The following is a 23,290-nucleotide window of genomic DNA, read 5'->3' as shown; positions in this document are numbered from 1 at the left end:
CCCTGAATCTACATTTCTGCAGGGTTCAGGAGTTTAGGATTGGAAATGGGGTGGGGGAGGGAGGGCTTTGACTGAAATGCTGAGCAGAGCTCAGATTAGAGTGTGATTCTGTATATTGGGGTGAGTGTTTTAAACTTCTCTCTCGGGTGTTTATGCAGATTTTTCCCTTAGCTATGCTGGGCTGAGCAGATAAAATAAAAGTTAGCCAAAGCATTTCCACCTCAAGCATTCAAGTTCTCCTGAGTGACTCAGACCACCATAGGCCGGAGAGGGGTGGGGGTCAACAGAACCACGAATTGGAAACACTCCTTTTCATACCTAAAAAAATCTACCTGGGGCGGGCCAAGGTGGCTCAGCAGGCCGAGTTCTTGCCTGCCATGTCGGGGACCCAGCTTCGATTCCTGGTGCTTGCCCACGCAAAAAAAAAAAATTACCTGAATTGCCAAGCACATCTCAGGACTATTCTCTTTACTCTGGGCAGAGTGTTCCAGGTTGCATTTCTCTCTAGACTGATTCTGTTCATTCCCTGGAGTAGAAATTTTCCTAATTTTTAAAAGCATGTACACGCTGCTTTATTTTTTATAACAGGAGAATTTCACATATATTGACTCTTTTGAATTTTTCCACGACACCATAGCGCAGGTTTTATTATCTACTTCATTTTGCAGATGTTGAACTTAAGGCTAGGGAAGACCAGCAATTTGCCCGAAAATGCACATTTGGCACATGGAAAATTGGCTTCAGTCCAGACCTTAAGCTTTTAAATCCTGGATTCTTCCACGGCCCCATACTTTTTATCTGGAGACAAGTAGTATGGGCACAGACCAACTAGAGCCGTATTACAGGAAATCAGTAAGAGTCCAGACACTGCTCATTTTAAATGTTAGGAATTGCCCAAAAGCGATTCGAATTCGCCTGATGTGGTTATTGTGGCTATTTCATCATGAGATGAATAACGCCAATTAATACCTGGTTGGGAATTCTGCCAGCAAAGGAATGAACTGCTTGCAGGTCTGGTTATTAGCTTCAATTCTCTATTTCATGCAAATTTCATTTCTACTCTGGCACTCTTACCTTTTGTTCTAGTATGCTCACTCCTGGGAATTTCTCCTAAGGACACAATTCAAAGGAAGGAAAAAACTATATGCATAAAGATGTCATTGCAGCAATATTTATAACAGCAAAATATGGAAAAAATTTGATGTCTAATTATAAGGGAATAGCTAAGTCATGGTAGATCAATTTGATAGGATATCATACAGTAATAAAAACAATGATTATAATGATTATGTAGCAAAATGGAAAATACCATAATATTAAACATAAAAATGCAGAATAAAAAAATGTACTGGTAACATTTTGGTGAAAGTATATTTTTTGTATGAACAAAACCTGGAAAAATGAGAAGAGTGGGTTATGCAAGAATCTTTTAAACAATTACTTTTAGATGTTTTTCTTATAATAAATAAAAATCTTATAAGAAATATGAACTAATAAATAGCAACTACTCAAAGTTAACTGAACTGCTGTGTGTGTGAGTGTGTGTGTAGTCAACTGATTTATCATGTAGATTTAAATCAAGAGACCCAGGAGTCAAGACTCAAGATTCTGGGTGAGTTCCACTAATTTTTAACCTCTATTCTCATAAGTCCATTCACCTATAACAACATTTTTATAACAGGAGTTCAATGAATGTTTCTTGTGTGAATAAATAAACAGACAATAGAAGAGATCATATCCCAGGACAGACATGAACTTTGTCACTAATGGACTCTTCCTGAACTCTTGACAAAGCAAGGAGTAACAAACAGGTGTTGAGATATTTTACAGGTTCTACGTCACACTGATGTCTGCTTTTGTACAGTGTGAAAGTGTTGGCTCTATACATATTTAAAAGCATACCTAACTGTATAAGCCACTAACTGTGTAAGTATCTCCTAAGGGACAATGAGGGACAGAATGTGAGTCCATTTCCCCACTCCTTACTTTTTCCAAAAGTAGCTAATGCTGAGGTGTCTTGGGTCTGGTGCTCAAGGCAAGGAGGTTTGAGGGCAGAGAGCTGGGATTCCAGAGACCGCTGAGTTGCTTTTTTGCTACTAAGCCATTGGATGTTGTTGTTCAATAAAGTGCTAAAACAAAATCCATACCTTATCTTTAAAATAATAATAGCAATGATAATGGTAATTAATTTCCTTCCTATCTTCAAATCATTTAATCATAACATGTCTTATTTGCATTCTTACTGCCAATACCTGTCATATTCCTTGCACAACATTTAGCACATAACAAGTGCTAACTAGGGGATGAATCATGCATAATAGAAAAAAAACCTGGCTGGCTATTTAATCACCAGTAGAGTGTTTCCTGCTCTAACCTATGACCCACTCTCCCAGTTCCCAAGATTATGTTTGGCTTTATTTTTCTTAAAGAAATTATTATTTTTTTAATAACTGAATATATGCACTTGGCATAAAATTTTATAAAAGAACAACAGTATACAACAAAAGGCAAATTTCGCTGTCATTCAGACCTCTTTCTAATGATATCTTCTCTGATACAAGCATAAATGTATAGAAGGCTTTTTTTTCTAACAATTGCAAAACATTTCATAGAGTGGATGCACCATAATTTATTTCATCAGTCTTCTATTGATGAAAATTTAGGTTGTTTCCCATCTCTGGTCTTACAAACAATGCAACAATTGTACTTACACCGTTTTGCTCAGGTGGGAGTTTATCTGTAGGATAAGTACCTAGATGTAGAATTTCTAGAAGGGGCAAAGTGGAGAATGAATATTGGGGATATCTAGACGTCTGTGCCCTAATTGCCATTAGATAATATTTATAAATTAATTTACAGGGAATTGACAATTAATCATTACTTCCCTTCCAAAAGTCTGTCTTACTCTATTTATCCAATTCTTCTTTAGTGTCCTTAGAATTAAGACGTCCTCCATCTAAGACTGATATGTTTCTTCTTTGAATTTATTCCTAGCTATTTGTCTTTTTTGTTGTTATAGAAAATGAGATCCTATACTTTATCTTCTATCATTTATATATGAAAGCTATTGATTTCTATATATTAATTTGTGTATCCATTAGCTAACTTAATTTTCTTCTTGATTTAAAAAAAATTAATTCTCTTAGGTTTTCTCATTTACAATGATATCATCTGCAAATAGTAATGTTTTATGTCTTCCTTTCCAAATTATAACCCTCATTTCTTTTTCTTATCTAACTGAATTAGCCACTATCTTCAATAAAATATTTTCAGTGGTGTCAGTGGGCACATTTTTCTTGTTCTACACTTTTAATGACAATGCTAGCTTTTTCACACTTTCCTCAGTTGAAGGGACTGGAATGGAAAATTCCATGTTTTTCCTGATTTCTTGATATTTGAAAGTAAACATCTACACACAATTTTAGAGCATTATTTTATTAAATATGCTTTGTGTGATATAAGTAATTATAACAGTTAATCACCCTGAAACAGAAAGATGAGATGAATAAACTTGAGAAATGTTTCCATTTTCCAGTCTCCAAGCAACCAAAAAATGTTAAAGGTGCACTCCAGCTTCTTTATCAGTTTTGATTTCACGTAACAAAAAAGTTAACTTCATGAAGCAATAAATTAAGTGACAAAACTCACAGACTAGACAAAGTGAAGCTATTAAAAGGACAAAGGTATTGCATGGCAGGAACAGGAAGGCAACTTTGCTTTTCTCCATAGTAGTTGTTAACCCCCGGTGAACATTTAAGTTCCATGTCTCCATGTGCCACTGCATTGCTACTAGCTCTGTGCCCTAGGAAAAGTGAATCAGCCTTTCTAAGGCTCTGCTTCCTCATCTACAAATACCTACCCATCAGCCTGATAGGAGGATTAAAGGAGATAATGACTATAAAGAGCTTAGCACAGTACCCAGCTCCTAGCAGCCAACCCTGGTGGACCCCCAACATGTTTCTGAGGTGCAGAAACTAAACTGGAGAGGAAAAAGAGTTTTAGGAAGTAAAAACCATTTTGATCTTAGGGAGGATCAATTCAATCTTGAAATTTCAGGAGAGTGGAAGGAGTTGGAGCTGGTACTGACTTAGACAATGCTAAACTTAGATGCTAGTGGAAGGTAAATGGACAGCCATTTAGAATTCCAGCATCTCAACCTGGGGCAATGTAGTACATTATTTATTCTCTCCCACCACGTAATAGCAAAATCAGACTGTGTAAGTCACTGTTTCTGATATGCACTTTTGCTTGCAGTACTTGGCTATCACCATAAAAGCTTAAATTTTTACTGTTTTTTTTTTGCTTTTAAATCAAAGTCCTAGCCTCTCGGCTATTTTTCTGTTGCAGTGGCTAAAAAAATGTCCTGTGTTAAGGTTTGGAATGCATGGTCCTGGATCTTCTAGGATCAAAGTAGCTAAAGAGAGTGGGCTTGTGAGGAAATATCCTCACCTTTAATGGGCTTCCTGGTTGACTGGTGGACCAAGCATAGAGCAGTGGCAACATTTGGTTAAAGCATCTGCCACAATACTTAAACCTGGGGAGAAGTCAAATGAACCGTCGATCCACTGGACATACCCAGGAATCTGATCAGGGGCATATTCAGAGCAGTTATTTGCTTTCACAATTTTTAAACAGATCATGGCCTCACAGAATTATTTCATGATGGTGTCTTAGTAGTTAAAAACATTTGGAGGGGGATGCAAGGGGAGTTCAGTGGTAGAATTCTCACCTGTCATGTAAGAGACCTCGGTTTTATTCCTGGTCCATACACTTTCCCCCACCAAAATATTCAACAAACGGTGCTGCAATTATGGGATAGTCACATGAAAAAAAAGAAAAGAAAGAAATGTGACCCCTACCATACAGCATACAAAAAAAATAAAACAAAACAAATAAGCAAAAAAAAAACATTTGGGTTAGTGTCTTAGTTTGCCAGGGCTGCTATATCGAACACCATAAAATGGTCGGTTTGAAGAACAAGAATTTATTGGCTCACAGTTTGGAGGTTAGAAGTCCAAAATCAAGGTATCGGCCAGGACATGCCTCTTCCAAAGTCTGTATCATCTTGGTGGTGACTGGCTGCAGGCAATCGATACCTGCCTCCGTCACATGGTGACCCATCTCTTTCTGTCTCCTGCTCTGCCTTCTACTTCCATGTCCAAATTCCCTCTGCTTCTAAGGACTCCTGTCATACTACCCTTTTCAGGTTGGTCTCATCTTAATTAACTCTTCAAAGATCCTATTTACAAATGAATTCACACCACAGGCAGGGGGTTAGGAACTGAACATGTCCTTGTAGGGGACATGATTCAGTCTACTACAGCCAGTGACTGCTAAAACAACTTGTGTCTGGGAAGCTTTTTATATATGTCAAAATAGGGATTTATTATTGGCAAGATGGCCAATCTCGATTCTTTCCAAAGTTTGCTTCAATGGAATGAATTCAAAGATTCCAAGATTTCAAGTGCTCTGTGATTAAGTGCATAATATATGTTTAGATATGATGATGGGACAATTTAAGAATTCAGTCCATCATTTAAAAAAACAAAATTAATCACATTCTAAAAATATGTATAGCATATTTCCAAAAACTGTGCATTTACTTTGTTCCCCAGGCCCACAGCTAATTGTTGATTTAAGCAAGGGCATCTTTTTGACTGAGGATAGAAATACTCTACAACATGTTCAGAGTAACAACCGTCTTACCGAAATGACAAAATGAACTCAGGAAATGGGAAACATTTTCATGTGTCCAGTGTCCTAATGAAGGCAGAAACAGCACTAACCCTGCAAGTATAAATGAGAACAGATGTGCAGAAAGAACAAATAATTGACGAAGCCTACCAACCAAACTGTGGCAAGTATTTTTTAAGCTCAATGCTCTACAAAAGCCTAAGTTTGGTTTCTAACAATTATACACACATATAAGTGATATATGTCAGTGTTTGGACTAAGACTTCCCCAGAGAAAGCAGTGAAGTGCAATGCTAGATCAGTGGGATATTAAAAGGTTTAACAAGACAAAAAAATCCATTAGATTTAGGAAGTTTGGGATTAGACAGAATCACAGGGGTTTCTTCACTATGGGATCTCTAACTGACTTAAATATATTAATATGCATCATGGGCTCTTCAGGCAGAAATAACAGTACGGCATAGTTCCCAGATGGACTTGACCAGAAAGGGGACCCCTTTGTGGAGCCTCTCTCGGGGGCCATCTTCCTAAGCACACGTTGGGAAGTGCTGCTTAATTGAACTCAGACTGTTTTGCAGCCATCTCAACAGCCCAGCCTGGGCCAAGGAAGCAGCGCGGCAGGGAGGCTGCAGGGCCACGTCCCTCCTGGACACTGCACAGTTTGAGGGTTTGCATGACTGCTTCCTGCCCGGCAATGAGTAAAACAGATTGGGGAGGAAAACAGGAACGGCTCAAAAAGTTTAGATGTGTTGCCTGATCCGTTCATTCCCCCTCCTGCCTATATTGTAGTGAACTTCAGAAGGTCCTAATGAGAGAGAGGACCTTCAGGAATCATTTCTGTAGACACAGTCATTCCCACAAAGGAGAAGCCAAAAAAGCCTGTGCATCACTGGGAGGCTGTGATGCACAGGCCTTTTTAGGAGCCTTTTTAGGAGGCTGTTTCCTTAAAAAGTAGCTTTTGGAAAATTTCACATTAATTCTTCCCAGATAGCGGTAAATCACAAGGTGAAAAGCTGTTAATTCCAGATCCTGGGGTTAATTAGTTTTCTTACATCCCATCTCTCTAGGAAAGTGTAACAGATAGGGAGCAGGGAGATCTGTGTGTGGTGTCCTTTCTTGAGTCAGGGAATATTTTAGTTGCTGCAGAAAGCAAGATGGCATGGGAAAAGGTAAATTCTCCGGGCAGAATTCACCCCACCTTCTCTCTGAAAGGGGCTGAGAAGTGAAAAGTTTCAAATCCTGAACAGGGATGTTCCCCTTAGTATGGTGGCAAAAGAACCTCTGACTGGTATTCGAAAGGAAATTTAGAAAATCCTTCCCCCCTCTCCGTGTTCCAGTTCACAGACTCTGATCTCACCCTCCTGAGGATGAATGTGGACTTATCCGCTGGAAGAGCTCAAGGCCCTGTGTCTCCATAATTGATTCGGGCACATCAGCTGTGCCAGGCGGAGGTGAGCACGGCTAGTGTAGGGAGGGGGGCGCCGTTACCCAGGCAGCCCCACCTGTCCCTACTGCCGCGGTGGGGACCCGCTCTCCTCTCCCCCACCCCGCCTGGCCTCAGGCCTGCGCTTCCCGCACACCAGCTGTCACGCAGGAAGCTGCAGCCTCTCTTTCTCCTGCTTCCTTTGCCGGCTGGAGCTGCAAGATCATGGCCTGCAGAGTCTCCTTCACCATCTGGAGCTCCCTCTTGAGAGACTGTGCGCGCGTCGTTAAGGACACATCTGAAGGTGACGGGCCGCCTTCCGCAGCCTTGGGGTCATCTAATAAGAGCGCCGTGTGCCTGCTGGAAGCAGATGGGCGCTGACATCTAATTGCGGTTTCAAGTTCTTCCAAATTGTAGGAATTAAATATTAATACAAATTTTACACTTCTTTTAAAGACCAATCGCAATTTCCACGAGGCCTGAGGTTAATTTCCTAACTCTCTCAAGTAACGTTTCAAAAAGGAAAAGGATGGTACAGATGGCCACCTGGGGTGCTCAATGGTATATGGCCGGCGTGACCATAACTCTTGCTAAGTCCCTAAGTGGGACAAGAGGCTCTTTCAGGCCAAAGGGGCAGAATGTTTAAACCCATAACTTCCTCAAGAAATCTAAGTTTTGGGGCCACTAAAGGTACAGAGGGAGTTTGCTGGGCTGGATTCAGAGTTCTAGTCCCTATTTGGCCACTAACCAGCCTTGTCACCTCAGTTTTCTCATAATTGATGAGTTCAGCACCTCCAAGCTCTAGCCTGTGTGAGCTGCTGTTACACTCCCAGGTACTAGTAAAATAGCCATTTGGGGCACTCAAGATTGGGCAGTGTGCTGACAGCTTGCATTTTCTGGGTTTGTTTGTTTGCTTTTCCTTAAACTGCTGTATTCTTAGTTTCCAAATCTATAGATCTGCACATTTCACAGAAAAATGTGCAAATAGTAAGCTTGCATAAATAAGGCTGTCCTTCTCTTAAGAAATGGGTTCTCTTCTGGGTATTGGACCTGGGGAAAGTTTAACCAGAGCTGGTTTTCTGTCTATACATAGTTAGGTCCCTCTGCCCTTTCTTTTTTTTACCTGTAGTCAGAATAACTCTAAGATAAATATAGGATAAGAGAGCGACTGAATGCCTTTAATTTAACTAGGAAGCTAACTCAAGCTCATCCATCAGGAACAAAGGGGAGAAACAGAAATATGCTGACACCCATTAAATATTATTAAACCATCATGTACCAGGTCACATCACTTAAATAGCACTAGATCAGATATGAAGAACACTCCGAAAGCTTTGGGAAAAGTAGCTTGTAGAGATCTTACTGCTTTATAGACCATTTACTCTACAGTGTTGTTTTTACTAAAGTACAGTGTCAATGCAACGTGAAGAGGAAAAGGTGCCCTTAGGTTATGTCTGGGGAAAGCTTTCCCTTTCTTTTTCAAGCAAGGAACTCCAGAGGATCATGGGATTTATGCAAATGGACCTCTCCCAGGCAGAAATGTTGAACCACCCTGAAAAGCTTTTTAGCAGCTTTTCATTCACTTGAAGCTTCACCAGACTTCATCATTTCTATAATTTACATACATTTTCTGTGATGGTTCACTCCTGGCACTTGAACTTGAGGGGGATGGGGGTGCAGTGGGGGGTGCAAGGGAGGAAGGTTTCCATGATAGACCTTTTTTTTTTTTTTTTGAAACTGACTTAATTTTCCTTCACATCCTTGCCAGGTCTGCTAATCTTGAGTGAAAACACATATAACTTTATACAAGCAAAAGCAAAAGTGGTCCCAGACCAAATTGCAAGCTGCGATTTAATCACAAAGTTATGCTGCATTTATAAAGAGTAAACATAGAAGTTAAGCAGTTTATGAATCCTGACAAACTCCTGAGATTTAATTACCTTTGATATGCACCCTGGGACCGTAGGCTGCTATTTGTAATATGCTAAATGAGTACAAGGGTATCTAGAGAGGGGGGAAAAAATCAAAGTGAGATGCTTCTTAAAAATTCCATAACTCATAAAATCCCTGTTACTGGCAGAAGAGATTGAAAAGGTTAAAGGTGGGTGGGGGGTAGAGAGAGAGAGAGAGAGAGAACTTTGCAGAAAAGGACTGTTTCAGAACTAAAATACCACATCAGCCTTTCCCTACAACAGTCTCCCTCCGTACAAATACAAGGAGATCAGAAGACCTAGATTAGAGGTCACAACTCACCAGCTATAATTGTTTCAGCGATAATTGTTTCACTTATACAGGTTCTAATACCTTCTTCACAGGTTTAGGATTAAAAGAATTCTTTGTCTGTATGTGAGAACATTGATGTCTTTTTGAAGTGCCATGAAATGTACGTTTCTTTATTAATATAGCAGATGTAACATGTGCCTTAGGCTCAGTCTAAGCACCACTAGGCCTCCGAAATCCTGGGAACCCCATTTAGTGAGTCTATGGTAGAACGATAAACAAAATCATTAAAGACATATTTATTTATGAAATGCCTCTCTCTATCCAATCTACCTGTGTGATTCCTTACTAAATGTGAATTTCAAAACTTTTTTGGTGTACTGATATGGAAGAAAGTCCAAGACAAAGTATGAAGTGGGAAGAAACAATTTGCATGGGATGATCCTAATTGTGGGGGGGGGGGGGGAAGAAAACTCTATAGATAAAAGCATTTATACCTGGAATAATATTTTAGGAAGATATACTGTAGATTTCTGGATATTAGTAGAAGGGAGACTTAGCTTTTTCATTTCACTTTTCTCATCTTCATTTCATAATTCTGTAATATTCACAAAGGTCATGAATTACTTTCATATTTAAATCATTATGTTTGGAAAAAGAAACAATTGGGGAAATGAAAGTGTACGTAGAGATCATCACTGTTTCGTTCATTCATTCAAATATTCAAACGTCTTCTGAGCTCCAACTACGTGCTAGGAAATGTTCTGAGCACTGGCAATACAGGAGTGAATGAAAGCCACTGCCGTCACGGGCTTTAAATGCCAGTGAATGGAGCAAAAAATAAACACACAGAATATGTATATAGTAGGTCTGGTCCTGATAAGTGCTTTGGAGTAAAATGGGAACCAGGGGAGGATTTGGAGCAGGAAGGTGATTTGATTTTCCTGGCTGCTATGTTGCAAACAAATTAAAGGGGCAAGGGTGGAAGCATGGGTACAAGTTAGGAGGCTATTGCACTAGCTCAGGCAAGAAAAGATCATGGCTGAGACCAAAGTCATGGCAGCAAAAATGGTAGGAAATCGTGAGATTCTAGATATATGTTGAAGAATCACTCAACTGCATTTGGTGATAGATTGGATAGGAAATGTGGAAGAAGGTGAGGCATCACTCTGCAAGTAAAACCATTACTGTCCCCTCTCTGTGGGACATGCATCCAGAGGTGAAAGTGTCCCTGGGCAAAGTGTGACATGACTCCCAAGGATGAGCCTGGCCCTGGCACTGTGGTATCAACAATGCCATCCTGAAAAAAGGGGGAAAAGCAGTGTAACAAGTAAGGTATCAGTGGCTGAGAGAGTTCACATAGAGTTGAGAGGCTACTCTGGAGGCTAGTCTTACACAAGCTTCAGTTAGATAGTGCTAATTGCCAGGGTTTGCCAAACCCCAATTAAACCATTCTTGTCAACCCTAAAGAACACCTAAGACTTTATCTGAGATTCTACAAAAATTTCTCATACTAAGATTACTTTCCAGAAATCTGCAACCTCCAGATAGTTTCTTGGGCCAACCTAAGACCCAGAGGGGCCAGCCTCTCCAAGAACTTCAACTAGTTCCATCCCCCTATCTCATATTATCAACACCCCTTTCCAATATGAAAAAGTTAGAATGGGCATAGCCCAAATACCCCTAAAGATTGAGAGAAGGATCAAAGGAGAAGGTGAAATTATAACAGAGTTATAACAAATGAATGTGACTGCTGAATCATCATACTGATATTTCCTTTTAGTCTTCAGTGTTTTGGAGCAGCTAGAAGGAAGAACTAAAATTTTGGAACTGTAACCCAGACCAAACTCTGAAATCCATTTTATAACTACTTGCTACAATGTATTTTGAAATTTATTGCTTTTTTGTATATATGCTATATTCTACAACTAAAAAAGTTAAAAAAAATTATGGTAGAACACACAACAAAAAAGGTCCCACCCACAATTGGGAGGGTCACATCTCCATGGAAACAACTTAATAAAAAAGATCCTGCCCACCAATATTAAGTCAGGATTAAAGAACATGGCTTTCTCAGGTACACAATAATTTCAAACTGGCACAGTGGTTATGTATTTGTTGAATGAATATTTTTTTTTAAGTGTACAAGGGTAAAGTGCAAAATATTTACATTGGTCCTCTCTAGAGGATATGGTCATAAGTAATTTATTCTAATTTTTTAAAAATGGACACTATGAATACATGGTAATTTTTTAACTAGGAAAAAAAATTTAAGTCCTAGCCTCATGGTGAACATTCTTTAATGGGGGACACGATTCAATTTCCAACACTATTTAAATCATTCACCTGAATTACATAGAAAACACAAACATGGCATGCAAAATCTATACTTCAACTGTCATAAACTTGGGCTTTCTAAGGTTGTTAAATCATTTAAAGTAATCATTAAGTACTTAATCAAAATTAAAAAAAAAGAAAGAAGATGAGGTATCAAGAATCATTCCCAGAATTTTGATCTGAACAATAAAATGAAAAAAAGAGATATGCAATTTACTGAGACAGAGAAGACTAGGAATTACGGTTGCTTTTGTTTGTTTCGCAGGGGTGGGGATTTAGTTTTGGACATGTTACATTGGAGAGGTCTATAAAAATTAGTCAAGGGGAGATTCTGAGTAGGAAATAATCTGGGGATTAGGAAAGGATCCAGGTTGGATTATACATGTGGAGACTGTAATGGGCGATATTTTAAAACATATTTTCTCACTGATTCACAGAAAAATAAACTATTCCATTTTGTACATTAGACCAGAATCATAAGGATACTAAGTAATAGTGTAGGACTAGAATCAGATATTCTAATTGCTAGTTCCATAAGCTTATAAAGTCCAATGACAAACTTGATCTCAATTTTTGACAAAGGGCAGAGTAAATAAAAACTCCAGTATTAGAAGTTTAGGCGTCTATAATAAAGGTACTCATTATATCTAAATGCAAGAATAGATCTCAGAAGAGTTGAAAGAGGTCCTATGAACCTCTACAGCTAATTATGAAGTTCCCTCGTAACTCATTCGCCACCAGGTTTCTGAGGCATCTAAGAAAATTAGCACTTTAATTACAATATCGTACAGGATTGACATCCCAACATCTTTAAAACACTTTTGGAACCTTTGGAACCCAAGATCGTATTTTACCACTTGGGATAGACTACACATATATTAGGCAAGTGTATAATTGGTTGACATGTCTGTTCTACAATTTGTAAAGGAGCAAGACAGCAAGAAACATTTTCACAGAAATCACCCTGGAATACAGAGATAAGTAATGTTGACATTTAGGGCAGCCTTTTGCTAAGATCTTTCAAATATACTCATAGTAGCTGTTTTTGTATGAAAACAACTAAGCGTTTACTGTCAATTGGGTTTCCAAATGGTTATTGTGGTGGTTTAATCAAAAGTAGGTAGGTCTTCCATTCGTCCGACCTAGTTTGGTTTAAAAGAAACAACAGCACATCCTTTGAAACTGTTTTTTTACTTGCTAAATTATTTCTTTATATCAACAGTCATTCCTCTGTGGCCTCTACACCTTTGGCACTGGTTACTCTATCTTCATGGACAAGCCAAAGGCAAAGACCATAGTCTTTTAAGAGGAAAGAGGAAAGCCCTGTCCACACACAAGACATGACTCAAAGGAGCTGATGCTTGTCCAGGGGCATTCTGTGTGGCCTATCTAGTGCCAAGACCACACGGAGCTGAGCTAGCCACAGAAGCGCCCAGCGTCTACACCCTTTACTAGGCTTCCACCTCCCCTGTCACTGTGCTATGTCCCGACTCTCCCTCTTCTCATCCTAAAGCACAGGTGGGAGCCAAAGGGAAGAACCACAGCCACCATGCCTGCCTTTCTCCAGATGGAACTACCTGGTCCTCATGTTCCCTCTTCCAGCTTTTCCGATCCAGAGGCTGAAAACCTTTCCTAGGAGCTAAGGCAGTCTCCTCAAACTCCTCTTACCTTTCTCGGCTCAAACTACAGACTCAAATGTTGAACTAGACAATTTCTGTTACCATTCTTAAAGGGTGGTGATATTTGTGCCTGTGTCTGGGTACATTCAGAGTATCTGCATGCCAACAAGCATCACAAAAACGAATCGATTGGGCACCATGCATTCCAAATAAGCAGAGAGAACATAAGCCGGGAGAATGGAATTCCATAGCAGTTTCTCAGACATGGATGTAAATAGAACCACAAATAAAATCAGTCTGTCCCTATCTCATTTATTATTCAGAGACAGGAAGGAGGGCCTGGGGGCTTTTACTGGGCATTGAAATATGCTGAAAATATCCATATCCTGCTTGCACTTTTTTTTTTTTGAAAGTGTGTTATAAAGTTGAAGAAGGAAGAATGAGAAAACCCTGCATAAAAATCCACTTCAGCTGGCTAACTTTCAGTCAAAGCCTTTAGAACATGAAGGACCCATTATGCATGCTCAAAATGTCTATCAAAGCATAACTGCTAATTAGGAACCCAGATGACTGTGAAATTGTACTGTAGACACAAACTAATGCCCCTGGAAATCCCTAACTGTCAGTGAAGTAACACCTCCCATCCTCTCAGACCCCAGGCCTGAGTCACCTCTGCCGCCGGCTCTTCCAATTAACGTGCAGACTGTCTTCAGACACATGCCGCCACGGCCGCTGACTGGTTTGTGTTGTAACTTGGTCATGCTACATGTAATTTAGTGAAGCTGTCAGGATGATGAAGAGACATGAGCTGTTTTCTCCCCCTCCTTGGATTTGTCGGTCCAATGTCTTCTGTATAAAAGCAGGAGACTCCCAGCAGGCTGCCCATACTGCCACCATTAAGTCGGAAAGCCAAGAGGATCCGTTTGGGAACTCAACCCCACTGCTGAGCACTAGCCCACCCCTTGTTTATGCCGTGCTACCAGCGCTTACTCACATGGACAGCTTATGCAAATGTTCAGTGCCTTTTATACAAAGAATAAAAATCAGTAGCTTCCAGAGCTGGAATCTTCTAATATGTACCTGCATAATCAAGTTCATTCTACATCATATGCACAGTAGGTTTTGGCAGAGTGCTTAATAGAATCAAACAAAATATTGCACTCACTGTGCAATTCTTTAGTACTGTTGAAAGCAAGCTGTTTCTTTCAACCATATTCTGCTTTTGCATCTTTGAGCAAAAATGGAAATGAAGACCAGTCGGAGTTTGGCTGGAAAATTCTGGCAGCCTCTCTGAATCTCTAGATAAGTCCTAATTTGAAACAAGGGCTTTTGTTTGTGTAGAAGAGCCTCCCCAGAGCTTTGTAAATATGCCTTTCTATCTTAGGGGACAGTGTTCCACTCAACTCTGAGGGCTGCTTTGTAAGAGTTCAAAGATACCTTCTGTGTACTTATTCTCAATTAGTGACATAGAATAAAGGCTGGACTGCAGGGAAAAGTGGGGTTGAAATCTATATTGTGGTGTAGATTTTGTGTGGTGGTGGTGGTGGGGGGGAGCATGTAGGAAATGGTGGGAGGTTGACTTCGGTGTTAGAACCGGGACTTCCCAAACCTGGCTCAACTCATCTCAGCAAAGAGCAGCAAAATTCTCAAAAAGCAAAACTTCAATAAAATGACTTTAATATAGCTTAAAATTTGAAAAGTAACTGTGTATGTCACGAAACTAACCTGCCCATTTACTCACAGGCGTAGATGCCTCCTAAAGGTCTGAGCGAGACCACTGGGCTTGTGGTTGGAAGATTCTGCTACTTATTAGAAATGACCTTGAAACAGCAAGACCCCATAGCATTTTTATTAGAATTAAATGACTTTTCATATAAGCTACTGTGTGATGGATGGATTAATTCATACAATTATTTAAAGATAATTGATTCAATGTATTTTGGAGCCTCTTATTTATAAAAGTGATGTGACCTTGGCTTGTAAAAATAGTGAAACAAATGGATTTGAAGAACATGGTTTTCTACATAAAACAATAAGAGCTATCATAAACCAAACACTTGCTATATATAAGAGCCATGTTAAACATATTTTATGCATAAAGCTTCAGTTAGGCCCCATAAAAATCTTAGAGGTACATGTTATTCACCTTGATGTTTCAGCACAGGAAGCTTGCCCTTAAAAAGGTTTCAGAACTTGTCCAAGATTCTGCTCCTACTGCATCTGGCCTTGAGAGAACTAAAGAGTCTTGTTTAAACACTGCTCTGCCTCCTCTCTGCCCCCTCCCATGCCTCTCCAACCGATTGAAGAAAAAATCCATTTCCCTGGAATAAATTAATTGAGAAAATTTCAAAATAAAAGACCACACAGATCCTAAGTGCAGCTTTCAGGGTTGGTACTTGACTCCATTCCACTCAAGAATGACTCCATCTTCTGGGCTGGGACCAGGAACTCTTTTATTCCATTGGCCCTCTGTATTCCCTGTTCTTATGTGACCAGCAGCAGTCACTTGTACATTTGTTGGAGACCATGTCTACTTAGAAGTGCTCAAATCTGTGTGACCCCAGTGAACTCAGTATGAAAATGTAATCCTTCTTCTAACACTTCTTTAGGCAACTTGCTAATAATAGTTTAAATCCTAGTTCTGTGAGAGGCAGCAAATTATGAAGAACAGAATGTCTGCCTTTAAAAATCTACCTTGAGCAATTTGAACATAATCGCTGGTTAAGTTGAAGAAATTTCCTGCTCTGTTTAATAAGCAAGGTCAACGATTGAAGGTCAGAATGAGGAAGAAACATGGTGTTGAATCTTTCATTAAGTCATGGTTTTGAATACTTGTGATTAAGAGTAATCCCTCGGCCATTCAAAACTACTTAAATACACACTCAAAACAAAGTATGGTAATAACTGGAATTCTAAAAAGCACAGCAGTAATGAGAAGCAGAGACCAAAATAGCTACTTCTCCACAATTACATCTAATAAAAGTCATACTAATGAACAGAAAAGATGAATGAATAGGGAAGCGTTTTTAGCTAGAGAACTGCCAATTTGTGATTAAATACCTGGAAAGACACAGGTTGGGACTGCAATATCCCTTTATCCATCTGGGCATCCATCCACCTGTCCTCAAAAGAACTAATCACTGACACCCTGACCGCATCTATGGATCAAAATGGAACACAGTGCTTCATACAGGTGCAGAGCTGAGCCAATATATCCTAATGCCAACCTCACTGGCTGCTAGATTTGAGGAAGGTGTTTGCAGATGTGCGCCAAGGATATCAAGTTTGGTGCAAGAAAACCCTAAAGCTAAGAATTGTAAAGGACTATATTGAGCTCAGTCTACACGTGGTCAAAAATCGAAAATGAATGACCCAAAATTCTGTTAGATTTGATACTTTGCTGCCACATACATGGCAGAATTGCACATTAGAAGTATCTGGAGATGGATTATGCTTTTCCTAGTATTGAGAAAATACCTAGAAGACTGAAAACAATGAAACTTTTTGGTTCAGATCCTTTCAACCACAGTCAAATGAAGCCAACTCTGAACTCATTAGAAAACCACATTTTGCTCTGGTTTCATTGCATACATGTCTGAACTTTGTAGTTAATTTTTAATGGGAAAGTTTAATAATAAAAAATTTTGAACTTTTTACTGAAAATCAGAGTGAAAACGTTGCACATTAAAAATCTCAAAGACCTGAAGTGTGCTGTATTATAAATAACAGCAGCTTCTATTTGTTTCCATATGCTGAGGCATAGGAAAATTAGATATGTTTTAAGTGTTTCCTTTAAAAAATAACAAACTAGCAGGTGCTTAATCTGCAAGATGAAAAGGATATGAATGAGATCTTCATCATGATTATGGATTGCTGCATGAAGTTGATCTTCTAAGTACAATAACTTCTTGCCTATGGCTTCACATTTTTCTCCAAGTCCTGAGGAAAGGATGTGAGAATCCTGGCCAAAGAAAAAGAAAAAGATCACTTATCAGCTATTGACTTTTTCAGGGAAGTGAGCACAGACAATACTTTACCCAGTAAAATTCTGACTTTACTCAAAGGGAAGATTCCCAATCTGCACCTCAATCAGAATCTTGCTAGAACCTTTGTCTTCCCTGGAGGTCATTCTTAAAAAGCCATGAGTCACTTTCAAGTTATTACCAAATGATGAACTACATATACATAGATCCAGAGGTTACCCCCCTTCTCTGGCCAGTTAAGTGTGCTATTTCCAATATGTCAGCTCCCAAATGGATTTATCAAAGGGGAAGCCTGAATCTTCCAGCTGTATCTCTGGGCAAACTAACAGTATAATGCAAATTCTAATAAAACTGCTGATCAGTCCTTTAAGGGCACAGTTATCTACAGGACACTGAACCTTTGTTTTCCCATTGGCCACACTCCCAGGAAACTAGAACACTAAAGGAAACTTCAAATTCCATGACGTATGTACAGCCACCACCACCAACATCATACGTGTCAATTTTCTCTCTCCCTCCCTGGAACATAAGCCCCTTAAGAGAAGAGATCATGAACATCTTGCCTGCAGCTGAGCCCATAGCTCTGGCATGTGTCTGGTACACAGTAATCACTGGTGGGATGAATGAATAGCTGAATCTTGAAGAACTCACCTTCTTGGCTGTTTGCCCTTCAATTTATATCTAGCTAGAAATGTGTCCTCTTTGTGTCACTTTCCTGCTCCAAACAACCACAGAGTAGAACCCAAACTTTGCCTTCTATGACCCAGTACTAATGCCTACACTTCAGTTTTATCCCCTCTACTCTTCTCTAGACAACCTAATCTTGGCCAACTGGACTAAACCATTTTCTTCACTTACAGAATTCTTCCTACCTATCTACTCCCCTCCATTCTTTCCTGAGACCCAACTGTTCCTTCATACCCCTCAAATGATAATCCCACCCCATATAACAATGGTTTTGACATGTGTTATGTCCTCTGATGGGATTGTCAACTCCTTGCAGGGAAGGGCCGTAAGTTAGTTATTCATTCATCTCAGGGCACCAAGTATAATGCCCAGCACACTGAAGGTCACACATTTTTAAAAGAAAAGAATAAACAAAGTCAAGAAAATGAAGAAAGAACATAGAAAAGCTTGGAATTAAGGGAGAGGAGAAAAGCAGCAAAAATCTCAGAGTTAAAACCTAAACGTAAAAGTAATATTTTCCCAACTATTAGTGACAGGCTTGGAAGGTTTACTAAAAAGAATTTTGCGTAAGGGAAAGATTTAAGATATATATTCATATTAAACTTCAGGGTTTCTATAAAAACTACAATTAATGCACAGTAATAACAAAAAAAAGGCCAAGGTATGGTAATAATTACCACATTAAAAAGTTTTTAGAGATCATGAGTATATAATATTATAATTGGTGTCCATGAGTAACGATAAATTTTTCTCTACATTTACTACAGGATGCTTTAAAGTTTATATCCCAAATAGTCTATTATATTAGTATAAAACAGTGCTAATGGGAGCTATAAATAACTATTATAAATATTAGAGAAGTCTGATATACTGCAAGTAAATGTATATGCAAAAGAAAAGAAATCTAGTAACCATATACAATTTTGAGGAATATGGGCACAACTAAATGAGAAGGCATACGAAGTACACATGAAAAACTTTGCTTATAATTGACCATAGCAGGGATAATGAGAAGACAGCAAATATACAAAAATCAGATATGTATATCTATTATATACAAATCCTGAAAGTAGTAATATTAACATTTAAGATGTAGAATTACAGGGTAGACAAACTGCACAGAAATTGAGACAATGGGCAATGAGTAATAGCATAGTCATGCACAAAATAAATGAGACACTAAAAAAAAGAACATCTGGAGAAAAATGATTGACAATGGTGAAACTGCAAGTCATACATGAAAGAGAAAAATACTGTGTTAGTATTCATGTGGCTAATAAGCACATGAAAAGATGCTCAACATCATTAGTGGCAGGGAAATGCAAATCAAAACCACAATGAGATATCTCTTCACAACCCCAAGGATGACAATTATTAAAATAATGGAAAATAACAAGGTAAGCGAGGATGTTGAGAAATTGGAACGCTTACATATTGTAGATGGGAACATAAATTGGTGCAGCCACTGTGGAAATAGTTTGGCAATTCCTCAGAAAGTTAGGTATAGAATTCCCATACGACCCAACAATACCACTTCTAGCTAAATACACCAAAGAACTGTACACAGGAACTTGAACAAATAATTGTATGCTAATCCTCATAGCAACATTACTGACAATAGCCAAAAGGTGGGAACATCCCAAGCACCCAATAGATGAATGAATAAACAAGATGTAATATACATATACAATGGAATATTATTAAGACATTTAAAAAAGGAATTAAGTCTGACACATGCTACGATATGGGTGAATCTTGAAGACATCAGGTTAGGTGAAATAAGGCAGACACAAAAGGAAAAATATTGTGTGATTTCACTCATATCAAATATCTAGAATAAACAAATGCATAGAAATGGAACATAGATTAGAGGTTGTCAGGGGCTAGAGGTGGTTGGGAATGGGGACTTTTTGCTTAATAGGAAGAGAGTTTCTGTTTGGAATTGTGGAAAAAGTCAGGGAATGGACGGTGGTAATGGTAGCCAAAACTGTGAATATAATTACTGCCACTGAAGTATGCACTTAAAAATGGTTAAAATGGGGCGGGCCACAGTGGCTCAGCACAGAGTTCTCGCCTGCTGTGCTGGAGACACAGGTTCGATTCCTGGTGCCTGTCCATGAAAAAAAATGGTTAAAATGGGCATTTGTTGTATGTATGCTACCACAATTTTTTTCAAAAAGACTGAAGCAATAAAAAAGGGGGGGAGGAATAGGAAATAAATATCCAACAATAAAAGGAATGGTTAAAATAAATTATAGTATGTTCAACTAGTGTTATACCTTACAATCATTTTAAAATAAAGGAACACATAATGATTAACAATTATTTCAAGGGGCAGTATTACAAGGCATTTTTATTTTCTTCTGTATGCCTTCCTGCATTTTCCATATTTCCACAATATAATAAACGAAAACTTACAGAAAACATTAATTCAAACAATAATGAAAAAGTATGGAAGAAATATATATATATATTTTAAATTTTTTAAAGATTAAAAGACACAAAGAGACATAAGAAGATATACTCAGAGAGCTCAAAGTAATATTTCCAATAACAGAAGATCCAATTGGCATCCTCCCATGAGGTCATTTCTTCCAGGTATTCCCAAGACTACTGAATATCTATAAGCTTCTTACAAACCATTATTTGCAGGCCTGACAGATTCTAACCCTAAACTGAGAGGATTCTGAGTGACCCCCACGAGTATTATTTGAGGAGTTTATGGTTTTACCATAATGCTTTTATCTGGAATCTTGGAAATAGAATTGGCTTAAGACCTAAACGGAGAAATGATAGTTGATGAGAGGGCAAATTTACATATTTCTAGCAATTTGATGAAAAATTCTGCTCTGTTTAAAGGAATCCTACCTGTCCACAGAGAGGAGGGCAGGACCAGAGGCATGGGTATCAGCTGTTCAAAATTGCTGAAATCCTTCCTGTAACACTTAACTTCAGGGACAAAGCAAAACTTCCTAGTCCATTTCTGTGCTATGCTCAGGTATGGCAAAGTACATGTGTGGCCACAGCTATATGCACTTCCAGAATATTTCCACTTTGCCTTCGAGAGATGGAGTTTATGACTTCTCTCCTGAACCTGGGTAGACCTTTGAGACTTCATCAATGAACAGAATGCAGCAGCAGTGACACCAGATGACTTTGAAAGCTTGGTCACCATACATCATATGGCCATAAGCCACAATATGGCTTCCGCCTGCCCTTCTCAGAAGACTTGGTCTGGGAGCCAGGGTTCCATGTATTGCGGATGCACAGGCCAGATGGAAAGGCCGTGTGTAGATATTCTGGCTAAGAGCCCCAGCTTAGGGGCTGCTAACTGCCAGACATGTGAATGAGCCTGCAAATGATTCCAGCCCCTTACCTTTGAGTCATCCACCTATGCACCAGACATTACGGAGCAGAGACAGCCATTCCTAATGCGCCCTATCCAAATTCCTGGCCCACTGATCCATAAATATAATAAACGGTTGCTAATAACTCACTAAGTTGAGAGTAAACTGTTATACAGCCATAGTAGCTGGAACTTGTAAGCTACACAAGTTATACCCTATACAGGGTCCTGTGTAGATGGGTATGACCATTCCAAACCGCAAGCATGAGGTACACCCTCAGGGGTCCTTAATTAAAGAGTCATTCCCAAGACTATCTAGATTTTTGAAGCTCACATATACTAATGCCCAGACTTGACCCACTGTACACAGTTCAAGCACAGAGCTTCTAGCCATGCTGGAAACTGGCCATGAAGCTGAGAAGTTCAAGAAGGAGTTTCAGTGAGCTGGTCATTGGTCCCAGATCCCTGGTTCCTGGTCAAATGTGCCAGGCTATGAAACAGCACAGGTACTTATTCTGCAGTAAGTGTGCGTGTGCGTGTGTGTGTGTGTGTGTGTGTGTGCGTAAAAACCAAGTATAATTAAAAACGTCCCTAGAAGATTGTTCAGGAAAGCATGGCACATTGAATCCAATATATTTGCATGCGATAAGGCTTCATTTCCTTCTAGCTTTGGGAAATGGCTTTCTTTAGTGGATATCAGCACAGCAAGGTGCTCACATCACGAAAGGCAAAGGGTAGGAGACAACAGATTCCTGTCTCCCATCTCACTCTTGCCTTGGGGCATGCTGAACGCAACGACAAGCAAAATTGCTGCACTATTTAAATGGTTATTTTCTTTTGGTAACATAAGTGTGCATATGCTACAATTATATAGTCCAGAGGAGTCTCTGCAGGAAGTATCAAGCATGATATGCTACTACTGGTTTCTCCTTTGCTTTGAGAGAACTCTTCTTGAATATGTTCTTTTCAGGCAGTGGGTTTAAGCTTTTCTCTGCAGAGATCAGCTGGGAGGGATAGGGGGCTTCACCGGTAAGCCTATCCCAGTCCCTCATTTTATCTGCTTTATTTGTCTAAGGTTTCATGGAAGGGTAAAAACAAGTAAAGGAAAGGGGAGCTATGGAAGAGGTTTTGTTGGTTTTTTAGTTTAGAAGAAAGGAAACTCCTCTTCCAAGAAGTTGTCCTTACAGAAAAGCTGCAGAAGTTCTGACATTTTTGTTTAAGCTGAAACAGTGAAATTGCAGGTCTGTTTTATTGACTGGGGGACTCGGCTTGGGAAACAACTTTGTAAAAAAAGAAGCCCCCTCATGTTAACACCTATCTTATGTTTCCCAAGAGACACATCAAAACACATCGAGTGCAAGCATTTACAACAGGGCGCTTCAGTCAGGAATACTATTTCATGAGCCTTCCCTGGATCTTAATATCTAGTGGAGAGGGTCTGGGCTGGCAGGGATCTTAGGAGTCAGCTAATTCAATTCCTCCGCATATAGACATGGAAAGAGTCTCACAGAGTCAAGTGACTTGCTGAAGGTTACACAATGAGAAAATGGTAGATTAAGTTTAAGACGTAGGTTTCCTAATATCTAGCCAGTTCTTTCCTCTAGGTCTGACACAGCTATGCTGGAGGGAACTACAGAAAGGAATTTTTGTTCATCTTTGGGCTGACCCAGGATGGGAGTGAGGGTGACAGAAAGAAATCAGAGATGCAAACAGGACCTGAAGATGCTGTCTTCCCTTCCATCCCTGGAACTCTGCAAATTCTGCTCTCAGAGGATGCTCCCTCAAGTACTCAGATACATATTTACTGAAGGTGGCGATTGTTAGGCCTGGAGAACAGAGCCCCTTTCCCCATGATGTGACCTACCCCTGGCAAATATTTCAGAACGCCTCTCCCACCCCATCTCCATCAGCCACCAGCAGTTGCCCTCTGGCGATAACCTCCCATTACTCAACCTCCAACATCCGGCAAATGTGTTCTTACA

The 23,290-nt window shown here is 39.4% G+C and overlaps 1 protein-coding gene across 1 annotated transcript in view; it reads right to left on the bottom strand.

Annotated features, from left to right (window-relative positions):
- Positions 1-11,850: 11,850 nt before the first annotated feature.
- DISC1 (DISC1 scaffold protein) overlaps positions 11,851-23,290 on the bottom strand; it is a 387,745-nt gene continuing 376,305 nt past the window's right edge. Inside the window, exon 11 of the mRNA XM_077168344.1 lies at positions 11,851-17,253. Within this exon, the coding sequence (XP_077024459.1) occupies positions 16,921-17,253 (333 nt within the window). The 3' untranslated portion in view covers positions 11,851-16,920. The remainder of the gene's footprint in view (positions 17,254-23,290) is intronic.

The sequence above is a fragment of the Tamandua tetradactyla genome, chromosome 7, assembly GCF_023851605.1.
Source record: "Tamandua tetradactyla isolate mTamTet1 chromosome 7, mTamTet1.pri, whole genome shotgun sequence".
Taxonomy (NCBI): domain Eukaryota; kingdom Metazoa; phylum Chordata; class Mammalia; order Pilosa; family Myrmecophagidae; genus Tamandua; species Tamandua tetradactyla.
Note: the sequence above shows the minus strand (reverse complement) of the source record. Positions and strands in the feature narration are given on the sequence as shown.